The sequence below is a fragment of the Benincasa hispida genome, chromosome 1 (assembly GCF_009727055.1).
Source record: "Benincasa hispida cultivar B227 chromosome 1, ASM972705v1, whole genome shotgun sequence".
Lineage (NCBI taxonomy): Eukaryota > Viridiplantae > Streptophyta > Magnoliopsida > Cucurbitales > Cucurbitaceae > Benincasa > Benincasa hispida.
Genome location: NC_052349.1, coordinates 17,970,537 through 17,996,671, shown reverse-complemented (window position 1 = coordinate 17,996,671; position 26,135 = coordinate 17,970,537). Strand labels below are relative to the sequence as shown.

The 26,135-nt window shown below is 34.3% G+C and overlaps 2 protein-coding genes across 6 annotated transcripts; one reads left to right on the top strand and one right to left on the bottom strand.

Annotated features, from left to right (window-relative positions):
• Positions 1-5,122: 5,122 nt before the first annotated feature.
• On the top strand, positions 5,123-6,554 carry LOC120080295. The gene is made up of 5 exons (XM_039034927.1): positions 5,123-5,318; positions 5,458-5,615; positions 5,832-5,890; positions 5,977-6,072; positions 6,168-6,554. The coding sequence occupies exons 1-5, from the start codon at positions 5,224-5,226 to the stop codon at positions 6,225-6,227; spliced, it is 468 nt and encodes a 155-aa protein (XP_038890855.1). The 5' UTR covers positions 5,123-5,223; the 3' UTR covers positions 6,228-6,554.
• Positions 6,555-6,742: 188 nt separating this feature from the next.
• LOC120080265 (protein ALWAYS EARLY 3) lies at positions 6,743-25,906 on the bottom strand. 5 transcript variants are annotated; one of them, XM_039034887.1, is made up of 20 exons: positions 25,654-25,906; positions 24,907-25,024; positions 23,893-23,991; positions 23,553-23,615; positions 22,899-22,976; positions 20,220-20,421; positions 19,691-19,956; positions 19,251-19,599; positions 18,518-18,595; positions 17,517-17,734; positions 17,344-17,403; positions 15,434-15,757; positions 15,175-15,353; positions 14,798-15,080; positions 14,225-14,467; positions 9,270-9,431; positions 8,726-8,869; positions 8,458-8,646; positions 7,529-7,825; positions 6,743-7,131 (listed from the first exon to the last, which is right to left on the bottom strand). In XM_039034887.1, exons 2-20 carry the CDS (start codon positions 25,009-25,011, stop codon positions 6,967-6,969), a joined length of 3,504 nt encoding a protein of 1,167 aa, XP_038890815.1. In that variant the 5' UTR covers positions 25,012-25,024; positions 25,654-25,906; the 3' UTR covers positions 6,743-6,966. The 5 variants fall into 5 exon arrangements, with proteins under 5 accessions (XP_038890815.1, XP_038890822.1, XP_038890846.1 ...); XM_039034894.1 differs by having other exon boundaries at positions 20,220-20,409; XM_039034918.1 differs by lacking the exon at positions 9,270-9,431.
• Positions 25,907-26,135: the final 229 nt, after the last annotated feature.

Sequence of the window (26,135 nt, the reverse complement as noted above, 5' to 3'; positions counted from 1 at the left end):
TGTCAAATAAGTAATGGTAGTAACTGAGCATATTAGTTTTTTTTTTTTTTTGGTCAATGGCTGTTAGTCACTTTGATCATTGATGTATTAGACAGGATAAAAAATCATAAACTTATTAGGTATTTTTTAAACTTTTATTTTATACAACTCTTAATTTCTGTTTGGAACTCTAGGAGAGTTTGAATTAGATTTGAAATTATTTCACAGTTGTCTTTTGTTGAAAAAAATTATTTCACGTGTGGTTGCAATATAAAGTAAAAGAAACTTGAAATCGGTTTTAAATTGACATAAATTCGTTTCCATTTTTTTTCTAATGTAGACCTCATTATATCGATGTAGTCATTTCATTCATATGCATAAATAGTTTTTCTATGTTATTCAATTTAGCAAACTCATTGTCATTTAAGTAAATTCTAAATTAGTTTTATATTTTCTTTGTCAAGTTTTGTTATAGATGTTTTTGTACGGATGATCTTTCTACAAGTGTCAATAGTTTTTGACCCACCTCTCACACATATGAAATCTAACCTTTTGTTTACGTCATACCCACTATCTTTGATGCAATGGCCAACCTTATTGTGATAAAAAAAAATTTACAACTGTGATAAATTTGGAGAAAACACAACAAACTTATGTTATTTATAACTTATCGCGCTAGGGATGACTATGTGTAACCCTAACGTGGTAATCATTTCTATTGTGAGATCACAATAGAGATAGTTATTGCGTTAAGCAATAGATTCGGTCATTCCTAACACGATAAGTTATAAAATTCGATAGTGGGTTAATATGATATAAGCAAAAAGTTAGATTTCATATATATGTGAGGGATGGGTCAAAAAACATAAAGACTCTCATGGAAGGTCATTGGTACAATAAACTCTTTTGTCGTATATGCATTGCAGTTTAATATTACAACGTTTTGTTATTATTGATTATAATGTCATGTAAGCTATGTCAGTAGAATTTTGTACTTTAAAAAACAGGTTTTTTATAATTCCAATTGAGCATCTAAATAAATTTTAATAATTTTAAATCAACTTAGTTCCCCCACCACTGCAGCCCTTCCATATTTTAAAATTTTGGAACTTTAAACTTATATCCAATTAAATCCATATGCCAAAACAGAGGATATAATTATGAATAAAAGAAATTAGTAATTTAGCAAACAAAGAACAAAGTGGGAGCATCTTCTCATGCATAGGAAGATTCCAAGAACTTTTCAACAAGCAAATTGTGGTAGTGACCCACAAACCACAGTGAAATTAATGTTGATAGTGGTTGGATTAACTTATAATAAGGGTAGTGGGAGGTGATCAAAACTTGCTTTTCTCCTTTTACAACATTGATCAAAGCCTTCAATCATGCCTCATCAAGTGGCCCTAAAAAAGGCCACAAGCTTTACTACTTTCTTAATTGGAAATTTGGAGTATATAGCTAAACTTAAATTGTAGCTTTAAAAATGAGTGGACTGTCCTTCCAAATGAAAAATAATTAACATCTTTATAATTATCAGAGCAATCATAACTTAATTGGCATACAAATGTGTTAATGATCAGATGTTCAAGTTCCTCTACCATTATTGTACTAAAAAAATTATTTATGATGAATCTTATTAAATCAGAGAGAAATTAATTCTGTCGAATTTATATATACACACATCTATATATATATAAGTATCAATCATTTAAGTGCTGACCACTAAGAGAATTAATTACCTAAATATCATAAAAATTGACAAGAAAAATTTAAGATATACTATTTTATTCTTTTTTCTTTTTCCCTTTTTTTCAACTCTACATGTTTTTTTAGTTTAAGTATTAAAAAAAATTCAAGTATAAAAATTGAAATAAGTAAATAAAATAAAATAATTGGATAAGTAAATTAAAACATTTTATTTCCTGTAGAATACTTTTAGTTAATTCGTTTTAAATTTATTAAAAATATAAATAGGAGACTGGTAATCATCCAAATTTCATTCTTATTGCTCATGAAAGTAAACACTACTTATAGGTTTATAATAATAATTTCAACTCATTTTCATGAAGGATAAACATACAGCACTCGGGACCATAAACTTTCGATTTTTCATCTAAAAGATTCGTAAGTTTTAAAATAGGTTGGATAGGCCAACAATCTATGTTACAAACAAAATTAAAAAAAAAAATTGAGACTTATTAGATAAACAAATTGAAAGTTTAAGAAGTCATTAAATAATCTTAAAGTTTTAGATAGATATATAAATCTATAAGTTCAAAGATTAAATTTGTAATTAACCCAAAAAGATAGAGAGAGATGTAAACGTTCATGACTCTATTGGATCTCTATTCTTTGCCAAAAATAATATTAGAGTACCTACCGCACGTTAAACGTTGTTAAGAATAATATTACAACGTTCTATAGGACATCTCAAAGACATACATAACCAATAAAAAGAATACCAAAGATTGGTAACCCAATTCATTGAATACCACCTACGTTTGAGAGGCATGTGCTCAAAAAAGATCAATTCACTAATATGGATGATAAGTAATTACAACATAGTACTTATATGTAATGACAACAAGATACAATGACTTAATTACTCGACCATTCACCTAGGCTTTCCTTAAACTTGAGACTCCCTCCCTGTTGGTAACTTAGGCTCCCCTAAGTAATAATATCAATGACGAACTTTATAGGCTCCCCCTAAGATTGAGACTCCCTCTCGGCTAGACTTAACTCCCCTTAAGTCATGAGACTCTCTCTCACTTGATCGTTATCTTTCCCTCTCAAGCAAATATCACTTTACTCGTTTTGCTTAGGCTCCTCCTAAGCTTGAGAATCTCTTCTTAAACAATCTACTGATGACGCGCACAAATAGCTTAGAGTATGTCACCAACTTTATAGCAAAGCACAATCTTCAATGCCTTCAAAGATTGGCAGAACACACTTGTGATAGAAGAATTTCATAAGATAGTGGCACTCAAATTCTTTCGTAAAAAGGGCCAACCCGAATCAAAAGACTAAGGGTCTTTAAATATGCACAACGGATACACAACTGGGCGACCCTAATTTCCAAAAAATAGTTGCACATGGAAAAGGAAAAAGATCTGCAAAAATAATGTAGACAAGATTTTCCACAAAAGAAAAGTATTTTACAGAAACAACATTTCCAGAAAACATTCCTTAAAAAGATAGGGCAAATGTAGAGACAACTCAAACAACATCTACCTACCTTAAACAAATATTGCCAACACATAACTTGTAACATTTGCAAGTTGTGAGAAGGTGGTGGTTAATTAGACTATCAATAATTTGGAGGCGCTCATGGTGATTAAGGAGTTGTTCGACTTTCCTAATCGTGTTCATGGTTGGTCCCCCCTCTCCTTGGTTGTTGAATCTGACTGTGTTAAGCTTATTATCGCCGACAATCATTTAGGTTGTGACTTGATGAAACTAAGTAGTTTAGTGAAGTTGATTGTCTCCCTATCTGAGACTATCCAGATGGTGTCCTTCGCTTGGTGTTTGAGGGCAACAAATGGGACAACGACGGAGTTTGGGTTTTGGGATTTGTTTTAGTAATCTCTTTCTTCCTCCTTTTTTTGAAGAAGTTATGAATGCATCATTGTTGCCTATTTGGTTTTCTTATGCTATTTCTGAGGAGGCTTTAGATTGAACTCTGGTGGATACCTTTAGGAGATATGAAAAGATTTTCATACTGAAAAGTAAAAATAAGTTTTAGAAAATAGTATTTAAAAGAGACAATGGTAAATATAGCAATTAAGTTCAAAGTAGGAATAAATATAGCATAATGTAAAAAAATTATAAATATGACCAAATTTAGATAGTTTGTCATCGATAGATCATATTGTTAGTAGGAATTTATCAGTGATAGACCATATCGTCGGTAAACGTCGATAAAAATCTATTCTTGATAAACTTTGCTATATTTAAAAATAATAATAAATAAACGTTATTATACAGTTTAATATTATCCCTAAAAATGTTTCTGATTGCTATCCTATTGGTATTCACTGAAATTTGAAAGACGCATGAAAGGAAAGATGTGCTCGTTCTCGGGAGCACTAACATTTATAGGGCTCTCTTCAAGAGAATTTTAATAAACATAAAATAACCCACACCTAAATGTTTATTTATATTCAATAATAATAATAAAAGAAAAAAAAATGTATATGATTAAATTAGTGAAAGACAAAATTATACCATAAATAGAAAAAATAGGTCATATAATTATTAGATATTAAAAATGTCTGGTGACCTAATTTTATGACGAATAAATCCTTGAAATATTAAAAAGAAATGATCATTCTAACCAATATAAGAATGAATTTCAGGAAAAATTACGCCCTAAACGTTCCCTTTTAATATTTTTTTAAAGTCATAGATCGACTGCTAGACATACAAATAAAGTTACTAGAGAATCTATTAAATACAAATTGAAAATTTATAGATCTAATAATCATTTTTTAAAATTAAGAATTAAATATTGAGATAAATATCAATTTATTCCGTTAAATTTTTAGATTATATCAATTTAAATCCTAAACTAATATTGTATCAATTTAGACCAGAGTTGTTTCAATTTAAATTCTAGACTTTCGTAAATAATTACATATTCTTTCATATTTAATTTGAAAAATATCATGCAAAACATTAATCTTTTTCAATTAAACTTATAATTTGATAGAAGTGAGTCGCTTTAAAATAATATTTAAAAATCATCTATGTGTAGACTTCTATAAATGTCGATTTAAAAAAATTGACATTATAATTTGAATGGACAATTTTCAAAAAGATCTTAATTGAGAGTCTAAACTAATTTACATATATAAATTTAGGGATTTAATTAATAAAATTACAAGTCTAGCACGGTATTTTTTTCAAATAAAACATAATGAATGTTTTAAATTGATACATTAATGAAAGATCGATATTTAAATAGGTACAATTATTAATATAGAGTTTAAATTGATACAACTTCCAAAGTTCATGGGTATAAATTACCATTTGCTATAAATGTTAATAGATTTTATTTTTTAAAAAGAAAAAAAAAAAAGAAAAGAAAAGGGAATTTACTCGTTCGACACGTCGTTCAACCTCCCGCTCCAGGGGAACGACAAAACGACATTCGCTCTCATCCCCGAGAGACGAAGTCGTAAAAGCTGCAGAAGGGAACTGTATTCAGATTTTAGAAAAACAAAATAGAGAAAAATCATAGCCATGGAGGATCTTACCGAAGAAGAAAGACGTGCTTTACGGGGCAGCAAATTCGCGCCTCTCCCATCCCAATCCACTTCCTCTCGATCTCAGCCAAGGTTTTGTAATTACTAAAGAAAACACTTATTCTTATTCTTCTTCTACTTCTTCTTCTTCTTCTTCTTCTTCTTCTTCTTCTCTTTCGGTCTCTAGGGTTTTCTCTTCTGTAAATCCTAATCAATGGCTTTCTATTCAAAGGTTGGCTCATCCAGGTGGGCCATTGAAGACCAACAAAGCGGCGGCTCTGGCTAAGTTTCTCAAGAGGAAATTGCACCAAGATCCTAATGCTTTATCTTCTATTGATCCCCAGATTTTGGACCTCGCTGTTCGCAATGCCAAAGCCTCTGTTCTTTCCGGTTTGTATTCTCTCCCTCCCTCCCCGTTTTAATCTCTGTTTTCCTTTGTTGTTTCAAGTGGGGATCGATCTTCGGAGGGAATTAAGGAAATGGGCTTGTGAAATGTGTTGAATAGGAAATAAAATTAATTAATCTGATCAAATCAACTTGAAACTTTGCTTGTCTCACCTTCTCCTTTTTCTTTTTCTCTATATATATTTATGATGTTTTTATCAGGTGGCTCGTCAGGTTCTGGCACAAATATTCGCCATGTGGACACATTTGATGATCCTGAGGTTTTCTTTCCATTCAGAATTCTTGAATCTAATGTATTATCATCATTCTAGTAATAACTTGACTGATGATAATGGTGATGATTCAGGCCTCGTTGGACGATGGGGAAGCTATGAATTCTGAGCCTAGACAACAAAAGAAAAAGAAGAAGAAGAAGAAAAATAAGAAGAATAAAAGGCAGAAGGTTGGAATTCCTTCATGGTTTTGTTTTCAGCTCTATATAGTCTTAGTGTTGCCTCTATATTTCCTCATGATAAATCTGTTGTGATTGTACTGCAGATTGTTAATGACTCCGGGTGTGGCGTTGGGAAAAAACCCAAAAAGAAGTTGAGATTGTGAGCTGAAAGGAAACGCAACTGGAGGATATCCAAGTCTTCAGAAGATTGGGGAATTAACTTGGAAGGAGTTGGATGAAACCATTTTGGAAGCAAGGCAGTTCTACAGGGTTGCTGTTCCTGATATTTTTGAGCAAGGAGAACTATTAAGCCTCATATTCATGAGTATAAAACACTTTATTGACTTGTTTTCTCTAGTGGAAGAATGCTGTTTAGCTTCTTTTACTCGTTGCAACATTTTTTTGGTTGGCAAATTGCAACTTTCTTTAAATCCAATGGTTTGAATTCATTCTTGGTATGAGAAGTCGTTTCCCTATATGTACATTCATCACTTCTATCGCTTAAATGGCAGTTCTACTCATTGACTGACTTTAGCTTTTACTACGAGCCTTGAACCTAATTATTTCCTACTAAATTAGATATTCTACGAAGGGATAATTTCCAAGCTTTAATCTAATGCCAAAATCAGGAAATTAATAAGTAATTAAGCTGAGCAAAAAGAGGAAGGAACAATACAACTAATGCAAAAGCAGGTGGAAGATTGAATTCATTCAATGAAACTACAATTTGATCAAACTATAATGATTTATACATAATTCCAGTCTATGATACAGTGAACAAAGAAACTGATAGCCAAGGAGATGCACATCTATAATTCAAAAAGGTGCGGACAAAATATTATATCTAAGACGTATTTACTCACCATTTCAATTTGTCTTAATACAAGGGAAGTGGATTCGAACCTATGTGGGTATAAGCGCAAGTATCTGGCTCCTTATAATTCCCATGCATTTCTGTATCTCCGCATATAGTGGAAGGTTCTGAGGACAACAAGGCTGCAAACTACTGACGGCAGAATCCAGTACCTGAGCGACATCAGATGGTGGAAACTGTCGTTCTGTGCATTTCTGCATGTTTTTAGGAACAATCAGGATTTGGAGATCTAAGACTAATATCACCATGCATGTGAGGAAACTAGAACCAAACGGGAAAAGTTCATAGTTGACTATACAGTAATACTAAGCAAGAACACAATAGTCAACCAGCTACTAGCTGAGACAACTTCCCAGACCCTCTCCTAAACAAGAACTCGCTACTTCAATATATCGACAGTAACAATATAACACTCCCTTTCAACTGTATGAAACAGTTGGTGATGAATAAACAACCCAAATCATCATTTTCTTAATCATGCAGAACAGAAAATCTCAAACAAATTGGTGGATCATAAATCAATGATTCAACATCGATATGCCAAGAAAGAGAACATAATTGAGAGGAAGACTGAAATGAAGCTTCCTTTACCTGAATCATGAGTAAAGTCGCTACACAGTGTGCAATAAGTTCTGACGGGATCTCCACTTCAGTCTTTTCTGATGAGCCATTGGACTTGGGACCAACTACATAATTAGCAGACGATGGGTTTGAAGTACACGCATTCAAATTATTCTGAGATGATAGAGCGGCAGTACTAGTATCTGCAGCTGTTGATCTCACAGATGGCAAGGCAAAATCATCCCCCGAGAGTCTATTACTCACAAAATCAATGGCTTCTTCAATATTCTCCATATTACTTTCTCCTTTTTTCAGAGCTAGAATTGCCTGAAATGATTGTTAACAGCAAATGAAGCCAGAGGCACGAAATCTACAGGAAAAGAAATCTCGAACATGGACTCTAAAGGATGCATTTAGGACTTGGGACGCTTTAAACAAATTGATGAAATTTCCATTGTAAAGATTTAAAAATTCATCCATGATAATTGTATTCTTAGTTACCTCTAAGCCAATCTAAGATTATTTCCTCTCTAATGGTTCATTTGGATTGTGAATTTTGTTCAATGGAAATAAACATTAAATATTTGAGGGTTAAAGAATATGGGATTTAAATTAATGCAATCTTAAAAAAAAAATATATGTACGGAAATACAAGAGAATTAATGTTTGGGAAATAATTTTGGGTTTTTGTTTTATAGATCTGTCTACAGAGTAGATTTATGAAATCAATTAGTTAAATGTATAAGAACGAATCAGTGATATTAAATTACGAATCAGTGATATTAATTATTTTATAACTAATAGTACTTTGTTAAAATTAATATTAATTAACAATTGATTAGACATGCATGTCCACTTTTGACATTGACACCCCGAGCAAGATAGAGAGTATCCATAATTACTAAAGACCAACCAACCGATGCTAAAAATGTCTGGTTAGACAATAGTAAAGATCAAACCTGCATTGCTTCATCGATCATTGTTTGAGCCTTTGCTCTGGAACTTCCCACAATTTCAGCCACATGGGAACCGGGTTCTTGAGAATGAGAGCAAGGGTCGCCCAAATCAGGCACTGGCTTGAGGAACATCAATGGTGAAGTCCCTTGATATGTATTGCGCTGCCTCAAGCAATACAGAGCAGAGGAAACCTATATGTATTGAGAAAAATAAGTAATTGAATCAAAAAAAACAGGATGAAGCTGGAAATGGGTTCATCAAAACTCATGCCTGTTCGTTAACTTCATTCAACTGTAATAACACGGCAGCATATTGCTTCTTAAAGTTCTCTGAATCCTTGAGTAAGTTGTCTCCATTTATTTGGTTTTCCAAGACCTCATCATTCAAGCGCTTCAATTCAGATACCACCACCTCCTAAATTTCAGCATGTATCGGTCAGGTTAAAAGACATACTAATTTGATGTAAATGTTAGCAAAATAGTGTTCTGCCTTTCAACCTAGTCTCCACCAGAGTAGGACAAATAAAGTGTTAGAATGTTAATGAGAATATATTGGGAATATTATTAGGATACTATTAATGAATTTATGGTAATTAGTTAGGGTTTTGTAAGATTACAAATAGAGGAAGTTAGGAAGATTGGAGTTAGGCAAAGTTTGGGGAATCAGTCCATTGTGAGACTTGGGAGTTGGGAGAGAGATAATCCTCTGTATTTGTATTTCTATTTGATACTGCAATATAAAATAACACGGTTGTTTTCTTACAATCGAAATCCTTACATAAAGTTGATAATATGAAGCTAATATGATGTACTACCTTCTTGTCAAGTGCACGTGACAATTCAGAAAGAGCATGAACATCAGCTTCTTTTGCTTGAATTTGAGCAAGGGCACAAGGTTGGGAACTTGTCTCCTGTTGAATACCGACAGTCTCACTAAGCCCAAATTTAGCTGGTAGATTAGAGCACCCAAGGTCAACCTGGCCAGAACAACTCCTTATCACTTATAAAATTCTTGAAATTAAGGATCGATACTCTTTAGATGTTTCTACATCAAGGCAGGTCAATGATCATGTCTTGGCATTATTGTAGAGTAAGCATTATTATGCTAAACTCAGTCATCTCAAAACCCCAGAATTAAGATAAGTCTTTGTTATCTATGAAAGTAAGTGTGTATTAGACAGCGGAATGACTGAAGAAATCCTAGGGGATCAGAAATCACTCGAACAGTACTAAAAAAATAATAAAATAGACTTTCAACTGACGTTGAATATACATAATGGAATAGTTACAGAAGACCTTATCTAAACAGCTCCAACTAAAGGAGTAAAATAAAAGTGGTAAACGAACAAATTTAGGAGATAAGGTCTCATCTCTTAATATAAGAGATCAAACCAAGAGTACAGCGTTTTTACAGGCACTCACTGCTAGAAAGGGACGAAAATACCAAAACATTCTTGATGATAATAAACCCCGTCCAGTACTGATTGGTGACTGGCAATTCAGTTTCTAACTAGATTATTTTGGTAGAATGTGAATGGGTCTGATGAGGGAATAATCACTCGAATACAAACTTACATATGGCTCTTCCTAAATCCTGCAATAACCTGAAGCAACATGCTTGTACTTCTAAATATATTATCTTCTTAAAGAAAGACGTCTATGCACCCTCATGATCTGTTTAATACTAGCTATGGTAAAATTTGAACAAATTTGACAGAATGTTCTCTATATAGCATTCAAGACAGAACATAAAGAACCCTCGTGTAATCACAAGGCCTCATCAACCAACTATTTGTATTGCTTATGCAAATGTCCCGCTGGGGCTAGAGAACAGCTGATAATAACAAGTGAGATGAGGAAAGAATGTAACTGTTCAGTCTTGATAATTTATGTTAGCCAGAATGGAGTTGGTCAGGTGAGGAAACAGTGGGACAAATTTAGATTTCAGAGAGAACTCATGAACACAAATTTTAATCTGTGTCAATATAATATTGTGTATGCACACATGTGTGCACGTGTGCATGTGCGTGGATGGGTGGATACAGTACAGATATAAGACACAAATACGGATATTGTGACATGTCATGTTTTTCTTTTTCTAGGACAGACAGTAAGGAATTTATTAAAATGTACACTTTTTAAAATATGATTCTTTTTTGTTTTTTTCAATCAAACTTTCCTGGAGAAAAAATGAAAGAATGCAAGGAGAAAAAAAAAACTAAGCCCACTAAAAGAGGGATTCCCACTAAAGGAAGGGAGTTCAATCAACCAAAATAAGACCTAAAGGATAATTACAAAATGAATTTGAAACCAACAACCAAAGAGAAACATAGAATCTAGCAAGGAACCAAGCATCCCTACCGTTTATGCATTTATATGATTAGAAAAATCAGTGTGATGTATTGCAATCTCAAACATTATTTGTTTGTCCTATACTATTATGAGCTATACAGTATATTTAACATGTTTTCAAAATATCTAACAAATATTGAACTGATATTGACTTTGTACAACTAGTATTTAAGATATATCTATTGTGTGAAAAGGTGTCCAATACATATCAAACAAGTGTGAGACATGAACATGCTAGCCAAACTAACTAATTTGTTTTTTTTTTCCCAAAGCTATTAAATATCTGTAGTGTGTTGTGTGTGTGTACACTTTGTGCATGTCCAAGCTAGCTTGCACGTATCTCGACCATTTTCATGGAACAACTATTTGACCCTACTACATTCAACTGCCTACATAACTCATATGATATTCAATCTCTATGTAGATGGCCACTATGACTTGAACCTATTCCTATTAAGTCCCTTACTGTTTTCGTTGTCCATAGAAAGAGAGAGAAGTCCTATACTAAAACTAAAACTGATTAAAGCTCATCTTTTTTCTCCTGTCTGAATCTCCCATCTCAGTTAAGAGGAATCAGGAAAATAACAGGTTTATTATTTGCTTTAATTATTTTGCAACATTGACAATTAGATATACATACTTTTATATAAGCTTCAAAAAGAACTGTACTCCTTTAGAAATTTAACGTTAGAAAACAAAGTACAAAGTTTTCACCTGAAGGGAAAATCCCTATGTGATTAATGGGCGGTTACAAATATAAAATAAATGAGGCCCGCTGATCCTTCGAGAAGGTCAAACATTTAAGTGCTAAGAGCATGTGGATTTTCATTTCCAGCAGCAATGGTCCACTAAAACATTTCTCAAAGAGAGTGTCGGCCCACCAATTTATAAAGTTGGTGGTAAACAGCTTAACTTCAATAGTGAATACGATTAAAGTTTGCACATGTATTGAGAAACTTCATCTTTCCCTCTTTCTCAATTTTGCACATTTATCGAAGAATTCCATCTTCAACTCTCCATCCCAAACATGCCCCAAATACCCCCAAAGTTTACTTCGGGTATTGAAAATAAAACCCTCTTCCAGAAAAATGTCTGGCCTTTGAAAGACACTTTCCCTAGGAAGTACAGTGCCGCTTCTTCTGGAACCAAATTCCGTAATCAAACAGTTTGGAGGGAAGTGTGACCTTTCTCTTTAGAAGATATCTACTGAAAATTAGGCAGAGTGGGGAATTTCTTCAGAGATTTTGAATAATCATCGCCAAACAACTGGTCAGAATAGGATTATATGGATTTGAAGCAGCTAAGGTCAATATATTACTTCCTTTAGATAATTGATTCTAGAGCTCCGGCCTTATCTTAGAGCTTGGCTAAGGGAATCTAGAAAAAAATATACCTTCAGACCATAAAATTTTGTGTTGTCTCTCATGTTAAACCTAACCAAAAAAAATAAAAGAAAAAAGAAAATGGAGTTAGGATTTTATCCGTAAGTCGATTGTTCCCTAACTGGTGTGATCTATGCCATCATAATCTGGAGAAGCAGCATCTACTTCCAAATTCTGGACCAAACTTTTGAATGATTTTGGGTCAAAATGGCTTGTGTTTACCCAAGCAGCTATCCGCCAGTATACAGCAACTCCTTTTTGATAATATGTATTATGTCATTGTTAGACACAGAAGCATAAGATAAGTTGGCTAGGGCCTTTCCAATATATTCTTAAACACTTTGCTTCACATGTAACATGTAAGCTTGGATGAACACACAATAATATTCTGGAATGGATTGGAGAAAAAGAAAACATACTGTAAGCATTCCAACTCAAAGACTTGGGCTAATAAGCTAGGATAAATTTGATCTTTTCAATATATTCTTCACAATTTGTTCAAAAGAAAAGCTAGGGTTTTTCAATTGTGTGCAATTAAGGCTATTTTTGGAAGGTTTTGTTGAAAGGAATAACAATTTTTTAACGATAAAGCTAATAGATGGAGGAGACATGCATTTATATGCTTTTTAGTATAATTTTCCCGTATTCGGAAGTAAGGGTATCTTTTTTATTCTTACCAATTGAAGCAACTTATTTGAGACACCCTTGGTTTGGTTTAAGATGCGCTTTTACCTCTTTTTGTTCTTTATACACCATCAGTGGAAGATTCTCTTAATTCCCTCTTAGAAGAAAAAAATTTAAAAATAATAAAACAAACAAACTACACAAATTTGAAGTATTAAAATGAAGCTAACATAATATATATTTGTATGCACCCCCACATATCAGGGCTATTCAGATCCCTCCATTTCGAACGTCCCATCAAGAGGTTAATTTATTTCGATTTCACGGCCCTAGGGTGTACCCAATTCAAAAGTTTGGCCTTGAAAAGTCTTCTACCCCAAAAAGGAGGGGGGGAAATCCTCCTCCAAGGAAAAGGTAGGTAATCGGATGATTTGCTTGACATTTTCCACCCGCAAACAACCCCAAGTTCCCCTAAGGCCTAAACAGCTATTAATCCCATGAGGAAAGCCCTTCTATTCCTCATTGGAGAACACCGACTTTGCAGACAGTGCCCCTGCCCCTCACCCAGATTCTTGCTTCATTGTGGACATATTTATACAAAGGAAGACTTTAGAAGCTCCAGATAACTCCTCTCATACTGAGACCTCTTTGACCCTTCTTTTGCTGCAGAGTTTCCAACTTCCTCTTCTACAAAGTCATTTTCCTTTAAATTGCCGTTTTCCTAATCTAATTTTGGAATTTCATGGTTCTCAACTTCAATTGGCACACTGCTCTTTCCCTCAACATGAAAAGCCTCCTCAATTTGGTTCTAGATAACCACCCTTTCAAAAGAGAAGAAAATTCTATGACTACAGGTTATTAGAACCTTCTCTTAAGTCTTAACATTTATGGCTTTAAATTACCAGTAGAATCTTCAACGACCATACAAAAATCCTTTTGTAAATTTTTGGATATTCTCATTTTTATTGCTTTTAACTCTTGGCACAAGTTTTATGTGTTCTTCGTCAGCAATCTAAATTCTCTTAGTACAACTTAGAAGAGTTTTTTGTAACTTCCTTAAGCATGGTGCTTGGTTTTCTTCATGGATATCATCCGCATGATACTTGATTCTAATGTCTTCCTCTAAAAGCTCTAGGTGAGGTTGAATTACCTATATTTGATGGAGTTCTATTACAGTGACATTCAGTTCTTCCAGTTCAAAGAATGCTGTCATGGAATCCAATCATCCATGTCTAAAATGTAGAAAAATAAATTCCTATTACATAATCCGTAGTTCTATATTGGTAATAATATGGCCTCTGTGCAACATTCTAGTTACATATGCGCATGCTAATGGGATGGCTGGTGGAGAAGTAAGCACGAAGTAATTCTAATGCATATCTTATAACTCAAGAAAACAACAGAACACTAACCTTTGCTTGTTTAATTAGTTTGTTGATATGATGAGTGGAAGGGGAAATATACACAGAACCCTCGGTGCTTTCAAGTTTATCATTACTGGTTGATTTTATGTAGTCTTCAATCTTCGCTTCCTTCAGTAAGCCATTAATCTTAACCTCGTTGAGGTTCCCAAATATTTTATCAAGAGTCACACCGTGTCTTGACAAATTTGCAGGCATGTTTTCAACTGGATTTAAAGGCATACACTCGATATCCTGTGTGAAGGAGACAAATATAAACAGTATCATACATAAGTAAATATAAAATGAAGAATAAAAAGTGAACAGTTATTGTCTGTGGCAAAGAATACCAACGGTAAGCAATTTGTTAAGCCCATAATCATAGTCTAATATTAAGAAATCTTGCAGGAAACAGTGGCTTATAATTCCAACATGTAGTTTAAACTGTTGTTTGATTGGGAATCTTTACTCTTTAGCACTTGGGGATGAGAAGGCCCATAAGAAATTGTAAAGATCGACATTAATCTCAATTCTCAAATGAACAAATAAAATGCCATAAAAATAAACTCATGAAAACATAATTACCATGACAAATTCAACCCCAAGTTCAGGGCGGTCAAACTGAACACGACATCTGCTATAGTCAACGGTAAGTACACTTCCATCATGGATCTCTCTTGTTTTTGGATGAATCGCAATAACACGCTGTCCAACAGATAATGGCCGAGCTAAATCAGTTGGAAGTCCCTCCCTTGTGCCTGCACGAAGTTCAGCATAGTGTTTCCTAACGGATTCCCGATATTGATTTAGCTTCTGTTTTTCTTCCTTCAAGAATTGACCTGAGAATCTCCGTGGTCTCCCAAGGGAACTGAATCAAGGCAGAACTAGAATATTTGGCCTTCTATAGAAAGTGTCTCAAAATGAGTTTACAGGATACAAATGGACAAGTTGAAAGAGAATACCTTCGAATAACACCCCACTCAACACGTGTCAATCTAGGAATGTGACCTAATCCAACATGATTTAAGTACTCTACAAACTCACATTTCGCGAACCATGGGAAATCGATTGCACTATAGAACCACTCAAAAACACACCATCTACGCAATTTATGCCAAGATAAGCAATTAGAATGCCGCTCCTGCAATTATAAACATACACAGTAAATTATACAGAATCCAGCATCCAAGAAAATTTATGCCATGACCATAAATATTTAACCTTGAGATCATGTGATCTATCATCTATTGATTGAGCAGTTATGTTAAGTTGATCGATCGAAGTACTATCAGAAATTTTTGTCTCTCTTTGTGACTTCCACAGGTTGATCTTCCGCCTGCTCCTCAGTTTGGTAGGTAAGCTGATTGGATTATTTGATAGAACTTGGGCTGTGGATAAAGCATAGTCACCGTCTTCTCTTTTATGGTCAGTACTTGAAGATGAGTGATGATCTAGAGGTTTTGATATTTTGCCAGACTTTGCAGGTCCAGCATTATGAGGGGAACGTTTAACTTTACCAACAGAACTCTTTGCTTCATCCGCAGCCTAAAGCAAAAAAAAACAAAAACAAAAATGAAAAACAAAAACAAAAAACAAAAAACAGAAGTCAAAAACTATGAAATTAAGAGGGACTGTGCTGATGGTGGGGGTTTCAAAATCTATGAAGTAAACACAAAGGAAAAATGAAAGTATTGGTTAATTGTTGAACATGGACTCTGTAAAACTTCAATGGCACAGCTTTTAGAGATAAATATGAAACAGGAAGGGAAGTCTGGAAAGGTACAGTTCCACGAAAGTTGAATTTTTCCTATATGCTATTGCTCACAGAAGTATCAATACCCAAGATAAGCATCAGAGGATATTTTCAATTTGGGCATCGTCTCCCTCTGTTTGCTTCCTTTTCCTTAAGAAAAATGTGGCTCTAGTCATTATTCTCTTGGTGTTCTTTTTCTTTTCTTCCTTCAGGATTTCTGGACTTTGAACATTAGTCTCCTTTCATTTCATCAACAAAAAGTCTTGTTTCCTTTTTGAAAAAAATATATTTGCCTCATTCAAAAAAGAATAGGATAGGGCCCTAAAGGTGATAGCTTTTTCAGATTAGTTTAATGAACAGCAATTAAAATTATTTGTAATGACTTTTCAGTTGGCAGATAGATATAAAAATGGTTCTTCCTAGCACTATCATAAAGTTCTGAGCCTTTATCAATGGGAAAGTCGATACAAATTATTGACTCAGCTTTAGTGGCAAACGAGGTGGTTGATGAGCTTAAAGTCTGAATTAGGTGCAGATTTTTACGACCTTACTTGAACAGGATCTACTCAATAGGTTGTACCTAAGGAGACAGAGTGCAGATTTTGAAGATCAACCTCTGTAGAGGAATTCTAGATGCATGGGTATGGCACATTATAAAACCCCAATCGTTTTTGGTTGGGCTGATGTATTGTCATCTTCTTTTTCAAAGCTTTATTAACTTTTAATATAAGTTTTTTGTTAAGTTAAATCACCATTCGATCAAAACTTTACGCTGGTGGGTTGGTAAATGTAATTATATCAAAATTTTAACACTCCCCCTCACCGTGCGTTTGGAAACTTGAGAGTTTAAATTTAATTTTGATAAGTTTTCTATTGATGAGAGTGAGGGGTTACAGTCAGTAAGTACTTAAAACTTTTTTGTAATCCAATTGGTTTCACTTGTCAGGCTTGAAAACCAAAGAAGCCAAAGTGAGAATGAGAGGTTATTGTAAATACATCAGAACTTTTTGTAATCCAATTGGTTTCACTTCAGTTTGAAAACCAAACAAGCCAAACTTCGGGTGTTTGGCTCGTTGAGATCTTCACAGGCATTCTCATCTTCAATGTTTAATATTTTGAGATTTTTACTTTATTTGGTTGTTTGGTTTCCTTTTGACTCCATTTGAGAGCTCGAAGAACATATTTCTATCTTTTCATCCATCAATAGAAAGTTTTTTGTTGTTGGGAAAGGAAAAGAAAGAAAGAAATAATAGGATAACAAAATTCACACATTCAAATGTAAGTTAATTTGAATTTCCTTCTTATAACATTCAAAAATAAAAATTAAGATAAAATAGGAGGGGACTCTTCTAAAACAATGACCAAATAGGAGCCACACCTTGATTTTCAGAATGTCATTGACACGAGAATCATTGTTATCTTCATCTTTAGATGATATCTGAGACCATAAATTCCCATATTGTCAAAATTTATTCCACAACAGACAAGTTATTTAAAAGATGGAGTTGGCAATTTAAAACCAGAAAAAATATGTTTGTAAACCATCCTTACTTTAAATGGAGAAGACTTCAGTTTCCTTTTTCGATTTCCGATATTGGATCCTTGAATTCCCTCTGCTTCAGGAATAGGGCCAACATTGTTGCCAAAAGCTTTTCCCGTCTTAGATGTTTTGAGAGCAGAGATTTCAGCACCAGCAACTGAATGACTCCCTTTCAGTTTAGACTTGCCCATGACATCAAGATTTTCTTCTTTAACCTTTGCAGAAGGCTCTAATAGAGGGAAACAAAAAGATGAGGTTCATCATCACTCTTAACAGTTCAGGGAGAAGGGGAGGGGGGAAGAATTGATATTGAGAGTCACAAAACAGTTAATTTGATAGCCACCAAATTTAAGTTCATCTCATAAATTTAAGGTGAATTGAATTGCAGGTGTTCATCATTTAAATAACAAGTTGGGAGAGTTTGAACATAGAGAATGTGCCCAAAGTTCGTTGATTAAATCAAATGTGTGCATCCATCCTAGATACTAGATGCAACATGCCAAATTATAAAATGATAACTCAAACATAAAATGAGACAAGTCAAGCTTCTTTGCTGGAATAAAACAAATGCACGTTGAGTAATACAAGTGTCAATGAAGCTACCATTTTCTATGACATCCTACCCACTTATGGCTAGCCCCCAGCTTCAAATAGCTGAAGACTACAACTTACTTGACCTCTAGCAATTGCAGACATGCTATACTGATTGACATCTAATCTTTTTCTAGCTGGCACGTTATTTACTGAATTTTTCTGACTGCCTCACATTTTCTTCATATTTTGAGAAAATCAGTTTCATACGCTACCTTTCCATAAGCTTCCCCCATTAGTATTAAAAAGAAAGAAGACAGAAAAAAACATGCAACTTAGATAAATGCATTAAGTGATGAAGGATTGCTGGCAACCCAAAAAAATGAAAATAATAATAATAATGAAAAACCAAGACATGTCGTAAAAGTAGCTTTCATGAGACAAGCTTAAAAATAAACTTTAATCAAAGAATAACTTTTACCAGTCTCTGCATTTGTGTCTGGCATCATTAGAGACAAATCAGCTAAAGTTTGCAGTGCATCAAATGCTGAACATTCATCTGAACAGAGAACAGCCAAAAGAATGAAGATACAAACACAAACTTGCTTCTTCAGTTATGAAAATATCCATAGGCATGCATGTATTTGAATATCTAATGAAATAGTGGCTTGAAGCAACATCTTAAAATAAAACCATACAAATTCACATTTTCAAATTTAAAATAGCAGAAGTAGGACACTTTAACTTATCCTTCGAATTTTTACTGTATTTTGAACATCAATTAATTGGTTGATTAAAAGAAAAAGATTGCAAAAAAGGCAAAATAATTCTAATGATATGTGATAAGTAAAATAATTTTAAAATAGACTCAAAATCTAGAAGTGCTAATGCTACAACTAAACCATAAACTGTTAAAGCTTCTGAAAACATGAATGCACTGACCACCAAGCCAAAATAAAAACTACTTTAATGAACAAGGAATTCACATTCCAGTTATAATCTCCCGTCCCTTTCACAACTCACATAACCATCCCATACAAAAGAGAATATGCACCATTGAAATGTAATTACAAAGGAGGGAAAATAGGTACAACTTTAGTCAAGAACAATAGCTAAACTAAGAATTCATCCTCCTGAAATAATTAATAAAACAGATAAATACAAAATACAAGAACAGGGTCAACGACCCAATTCAGATATATATTTCAGCTTACCTCCAAATAGAGCTTTCTTACTTCTTTTCCTCTGGCCTTTAAAAGAGGATCTCGCAGATTTTACATCCAAATCCTCAGTTTCAAGTTTTCCCCTCAAACTGCTCGATTTTTGTCCCTCTTCAGTCCCACTGCAAGCTTCCTTAATGTCATCCAAGTGGTTGTACATACTTTCTTCAACTTCTGGCTTCTTTCCATAGTACCTTTTACCCTTTCTTTGAATCTCACGAGTATTTTTCCCCAGGTCATAGTCTGCATTATCAGCTCCAGTGCTTCCTAAGCTTAATTCACAACCACCTTCATCCATTTCACTACAACGAAACTTCGTACTCATCATGTCCGATTCACTTCGCTGAATATCAAACTTATCAGTCGATCGTTATCATGTTCAAAATAATAGTAAAGAAAGCAATAGCATGTGTCTAAAAGCTATGAATAATTACCATCCTGTCATTTCGTATAGGTGAAAGTACATGACCTTCTATTTTTGGATTTGGTGTTTGTGAAAGTTGAGGAGAACCATCTCGTTGTGAAGCCTCTGTTAAAACTAAAGCTATCTCATGAGCAACATCATCATCATTTGGATCATCAACCTTTGCCTTGCTACTATGCTTGGAGGGTGAAAAAAGCTTCTCTCTACTATCTTTATCATATGAATATGATACAGGAACCCGTGGAGTCCGTTTTCCAACAGCATGAGGTTTAATTCCTAACATCACCCACATTAACATCACTAAATCAAATCCGAAAACATGACAGAATTTCCCGTAAATGATTTTAAAAGTTAAATAACAGACAGTGTATGAAAAGAAACATGGCTGGCTCCAGAATAGAACTCCAGAAACTGCCCATCCATGTGCCCAAAAATGAAATGAAATACAGTAATTGCACCTCCACAGATTAAGGTGAAGAATGAAGTACAAGTAAAGAAAACCTAAACCACCTAAGAGAGAAATTTGAGACATTTCCTACCAGAACGCCTCTTCTTCAACAATGACAGGCAGCCATAATTTGCTGGAAGTGACTGTGATTGTGAAGCATCTCCGAAATGTGCATCTGATCCTTTAGAATTGTTATTTCGTGGCTTTCCACGCAGTCGCTTTTGAGGCTTTCTTATTGCTCCAGAATCCTCGTTGCTTTCTTGTTCACTTTCACTATCCCTCTGACAATTAATCTATCAATTTAGACCTCAGAAGAGCCATAAAAACAACCATACGACCTCAACAATAGCTTTACAATATTCTGTAACATCCATGTAAAATCCATATGCTGATGTAGAGAAAAAAAAAACAAAACAAAACAAAACAAAAATATATTGAACCAAATGTTGCAGAAGAAATATGTGCTACAGCAATCCCATCCTATATTTCATACATAACCAATGAATGGGAAGATGCTTCAATGTTTTCTGGTCCCACGTTTTCCGAACCAATGTTTTCCGGTCCCACGTGAGCTTGATAAATGTGTTAGGTACTTAAGCACCTTGGAGATCCACACCCCAAAAAATAGCTATTGAGGTGAGAGAGTAAAGCCACTTAAGTACCACATTGGTCATCCCATTCTAACTGATGTGGGACAAAGGTAATCCATACTACCTTGGTTCTTAATATTCCTGGAAAGTCGACATCCCTGCGACTAGACCGACAGGACTTCACTCGAAAACACCCAGTCAAAACCCTCCATCGGTGCTCCTCTCCAGAACGTCGACAATTGGCGTTGATAGGTACTTAAGCACCTTGGAGAACCATACCCAAAAGCCAGCTATTGAGGTGAGAGAGAGTGTTTTCAAAGCACAAGGTGCACTTTAAGGCGACAAGCTCTTTAATCGCCTCGAGGCGAGAGGCGACCAGAAAGCATTGCCTGACTGAAGCAAGGCGCACTTAAAAAAAATTAATAAAAAAATATTATTTTTACAATTATTCATAAAAGAAAATACATGGATTTTTAAAATGTTAAAATATTAAAATATTAACAAAATTATTAAGAATTAAAATAAAAAATTAACTAAAACAATATGAGAAAGAAATATATATTTGGAAAAAGAAATAGAAATAGAAATGATTTTAAATAGGTAAAAATTAGTTCTTTGAGTAATGGGGTAGAAATTTTGCCATTTAGCAGTTTCGTTGGCATACAGCCAACATAACTTTAATGCTGGCAGCCAACCCTTCATTTCTCTTCAAGGAAATGTAAAAAATAAAAGAATATTTCTTCTTCCCTTCTGATTTTCAACCCCTCTTCCTCTCCCTTTGCTTCATTTTTGAAAAGCAACCGATGGATGGCCCGATGGGTAAACAAAAAGATGACATCTTCAACTTTTTTCTACTACTTGTGCTATTCTTTTTCTTCATTTCCTCTCCATTTCTTTGGTTTTTCTTAACTTCTTGTTTAAATCTTGATTCTTGATATTAAAGAAGAAAGTTTGAAGAAAGCAAAAAACTAGAAAACTTGAACATAAAGGTGAGCGCCTGTGTCACCTTGAACATAAAGGCACAAAAGGTGAGGGCCCCATTGAAGGTGCTCACTTGAGGTACTTGCAAGGCAATATGGCCTCCCATCGCCTCACCTCTCGCCTAAGGCGAGCGCCTAGCTGCGCCTCAACAACAACATTGGAGAGAGCCAAGCCACTCAAGTAAAACATCGGTCATCACATTCTAACCAATGCGGGACAAAGGTAACCCATACTACCTTGGTTCCTAACAAATACTACCAAAACCAAATATGGAAAAGGAGCACAAAGGACTTAAGGGAGATAAGTTCTAACTTTCATTGCTATTTCACAGCATAAACCAATAGAGGGAGGGTCGGAGAGAGACACTACTGTTCCCTCGCTAAATTTAATCAATTCATCAAAGTGTTGATTCTAGCATGGAAGAAAGTCCACATGAAAAACTTGATTTCCTTTTGCACTTCGAGATTCTACATTCTTTTGACAAAACAATTTTGGGTAGACTTCATGTTGTCAAAAATAAATGAAACCTGGTCTTGCAAGAAACCTTTCCTGAATTTCAAACCTCAATACTCTATCGCCATGATCGAGGCTGGGAAAGATGTCTTCGGAGTATATGAAGGATGGAAACCACCCAACATATCTTCCGATCAATAAAACACAATAAAGCTAAAGTGTTATCCATTTCCTTCCCATGTCCAGACTTTAGTATACATTTTGGTTCATTATTATGTCAGTCTAAAAGGAGAATTACTTTCAGATCAGTAGTAGGGTCATGAGGGAATCCTGAGCTATTAGAGGAGAAAGAATCTGCAAGTGCAAACCAAACAAATGATTCCTCTCATGCTTGCCGATGTATCATAAAGATCCTATTTGAATAGCGTTCTTCTCCTTCTCCTTTTGTAGCAAGAGCACTTATGTAATCTTCAGAGCTTTGTAGATTAAAAGGCCTTCTTAACCTTTATAAGCCTCTTTTTACATCATGTTTATCAATGCATACAGTATCTTATTTTCAAATAAACAAAAACCGAAAACAAAAGGCCAAGCAATGCATTTGCTTCTAGACCGATATTGAGGAAACCAAAACTTACATTGATGAGACAAAAAAAAATCAATTGAGTAAATAAACTGATCTGTCACAAGGTGGGGATGGTAGAAAGGAAAGTGGAGAAAAGCACCCACAGGTAAAACAGAAATCTCACCAGTACACTGTAATGATCAGTCATCATTGCAATTAACCCAACGACTGAAGCAGTGCCCTCTGGAAGTGATAAATAGGCCTGAAATCAGCAGAAAATGCATAGAAAAACCACAATAACAAGATAGTGTCACTGTATGGACATTGCCAAATATTAACTATTTAAGTTTTTCAATCAATTTTACAAGCCGGGTTATCCCAAACCCAGAATTTCAAAAAATACAATGATTTGGGAAAGGTAACAAGATAAATCTAATACCAATTTGTCAGGTAAGTGAAACTCCAAAAGAGCTTCAACAATCAAAGTGGACAAGGATTAAAAGGTTCTTTGATCAGATATAAGAAAAATCAATATTAAATGACAACTCAAAGTTTTCAAGATCTTGAGTGCATGATAATAGAGATAAGCGAATACACATGCAACATATAAACGTGCAGTGGGGACATTACGATTAGATGATAAGTTTGGAGAAGTAAACTGGATTGTGTCCTACGAATACAAACTAACAAAGTATAGGTCCCTGATACTAGGAGTACAACAGACAAGTTTACAGGATACTAAACAAGAAAAGTCGTTTGTATATAAATATTCATAGCAATACAAATATTTTAGATAAATAGTTGGGAGGCCTGAGATCATTAGAAAAAAAGGGTCTACCCTATTCATGGTGAAAAGAGCCTCAACCATTTCTGTAGAACGGTTCCTTACTGCAGCAGCAACCTGCAAAAGTACCAAATAAAAATGTTGCAACCCAAATATAGAACTATACCTGTTTAAGATTAAAGAATGAGGTGCAACTACAGTAACAAATTATTATTAACATCTACAAGAAAATTAAAAGTATAAGCCCATTTTTTAAATACTTCAAAAGAAAGTATTGCATGATTTTGAGATACGATACTTAAAAATACAAAGCTCAAGTTTGATGTGCCAAAGAAATTCACTTGGCTCACGGCACTTGGACATTGTCGTAGCCATTCCCTAGATTGGTACTAACCTTCTTCCAATCTTTTCCATATTTACGATATGCTTCATAGAACTGCTCAACCTCATCCTTACTCCATTGAGGCCCTAACAGGTCAGCAAATTTCCTCTTCTGCAAATAATCAGAAAATAGTTACAAAACTACCTTGAACTGAACCTATTGTTGTTATGTTCCTTTCACAATGAGATTTCTATGACAACATTAATCAATGGTGGCATTGACTCCATATTAGTTCTAATCCCAAGTATGATATACTGATGAAAATTTAAAAAGAAAAAAAAAAATAGAAAACCAAAGCCCTACAGAAATAAAAGGAAAATGGAGTTTACATTACATTAACAGTACAGTAATATGAATATAGTCATGATCTAAGAAGTACGGATACGGATACGACATGATACGGACATGACAACGTGACATTTTTTAAAAATTTAGAACATAGGCACAGCAAGGACACGTTAAAATAAAACATATATTTTTAAAATATATACCATTTCTAAACAATAAGAAAATTCAAAGTCAATGAGTTTATTCATTTATATGCTTAAAAAAATTAGTTTGACATATTTTGTTCCTAAATTTTATTATGTTTGTCATATATGAGTCGATTTAGTTATGTAACAAGTGTTTGATGCATGTATATCAAATGTTGGTCCTATTTTGACTTTGTACAACTGGCGTCTAACACATCTATTACTCTAACAAGTGTCCGATACTTGTCGAACAAGTGTTGGAGTGTCCAAGTGTCCAACACATGTCGGACAAGGACACACTTGCCAAGCTAAAGTCTCCCTACTTCTTAAATTGTGATTTAGACATTTAGCTTTTAACACTGAAATACAATAATGATAGATAGACTGACACTGTGCAATTTACTTCAAGATAACCTGTAACGGGACCAAAATAGCAACTCAAGTTCAAAATTGAAACGACAAAATATCATACATTTTCATATAGAAGCAAATGGAAAGTCGACCAACTAAACAAAATCTTGGAAAGGTCATCTTCCATCACAAACACACATACCTTCTGCTTGGTTTTGCTAGCATCTTCCACGTATTTACTTGAGGAGGCCTCATTAGAAGAAGAAAACCGCTTATTAACACTTCTGGACTTTCTTGACGGGGCCATGAGCTCTAGCAATCTGTAACACGCATATAGATATGTTTTAGCACACTGATTTAAATATCCACTGAAGCACCAGTCCGGCACTTACATTCACCCAAAAACCTCTTCATAGAAATTGTACTTTAAAAACAATAATAAAAGAAAAGGCAGCCATTGTTTCCTTTAACGAATCCAACATACAAAAACTCGAATAGAAAAAAGAAACAAATCAATATTTAAACAAAATCGCCTTTTTTCCGCTGCTCAGCTTCCGGTCAAATGCGTAGGAGAACTCAAAAGAAAACCGTTGCAACTGGAGAAGCGATGAAACATGATTTCATCAAAAGTAACCCAATGCATGTTAGCTAATAACTAACAAAACGGCATGAAACGAATAAATCGATATTTGAATTGCGATAACACTCCATCAAAATCCAGTAGTTGAAGAATAAACAGAAGAAAATGATACAAGAAAACTTGGATAGAACCGTATCAATGAAGTGATCTCAATTTCGAACCGAGTTAGAGAAATGCGACATCAAGAAGAAAACAAAATACAAGTCTCCATCAATTCACTCGAAAAGAAAAATCCACACAGAATTAAGAAGAAGAGAAATGTTTGTCATCAACAAACAGCCCTAGCAGATGCAAAGATGAGATTATTACCGATTTTCAAATGGCTGGTCCCCGTCAAAGCGCGTCTAGGTCCAGAGCATAGAACAAACAGTAGGAGCATAAACTGAAGAGGTTGAAGAAGCGATTAATGAAGCAGAAGAAGAAGAAGAAGGCGACGAAGAAATCCAGAGAGTCGACAATAATGAAGGGGAAGAGGAAGATGAAGAAGAAGATGCAGAACAACAATGGGATTTGGGGGCATAACCGCGAAACTTTAAAACTATTATACTGTGCAAAAACAAAATGGTACCAAATGCAATTATATATTTTTTACTTCAACGAGTTAAATATGCCCGGCCTCGGTAGAAATTATAGATTTTAATGGAAATAATATCTTCACTGTTTTTTACTTTTTCTTTTTTTAAAATTTGTTTATACCGGGGAAAAGTCGAATTATAAAATAATATAATTACCCATCAACCTAATATATATTATAATGTAAAATAATATTTAAATAGATTGAATTATAGCTT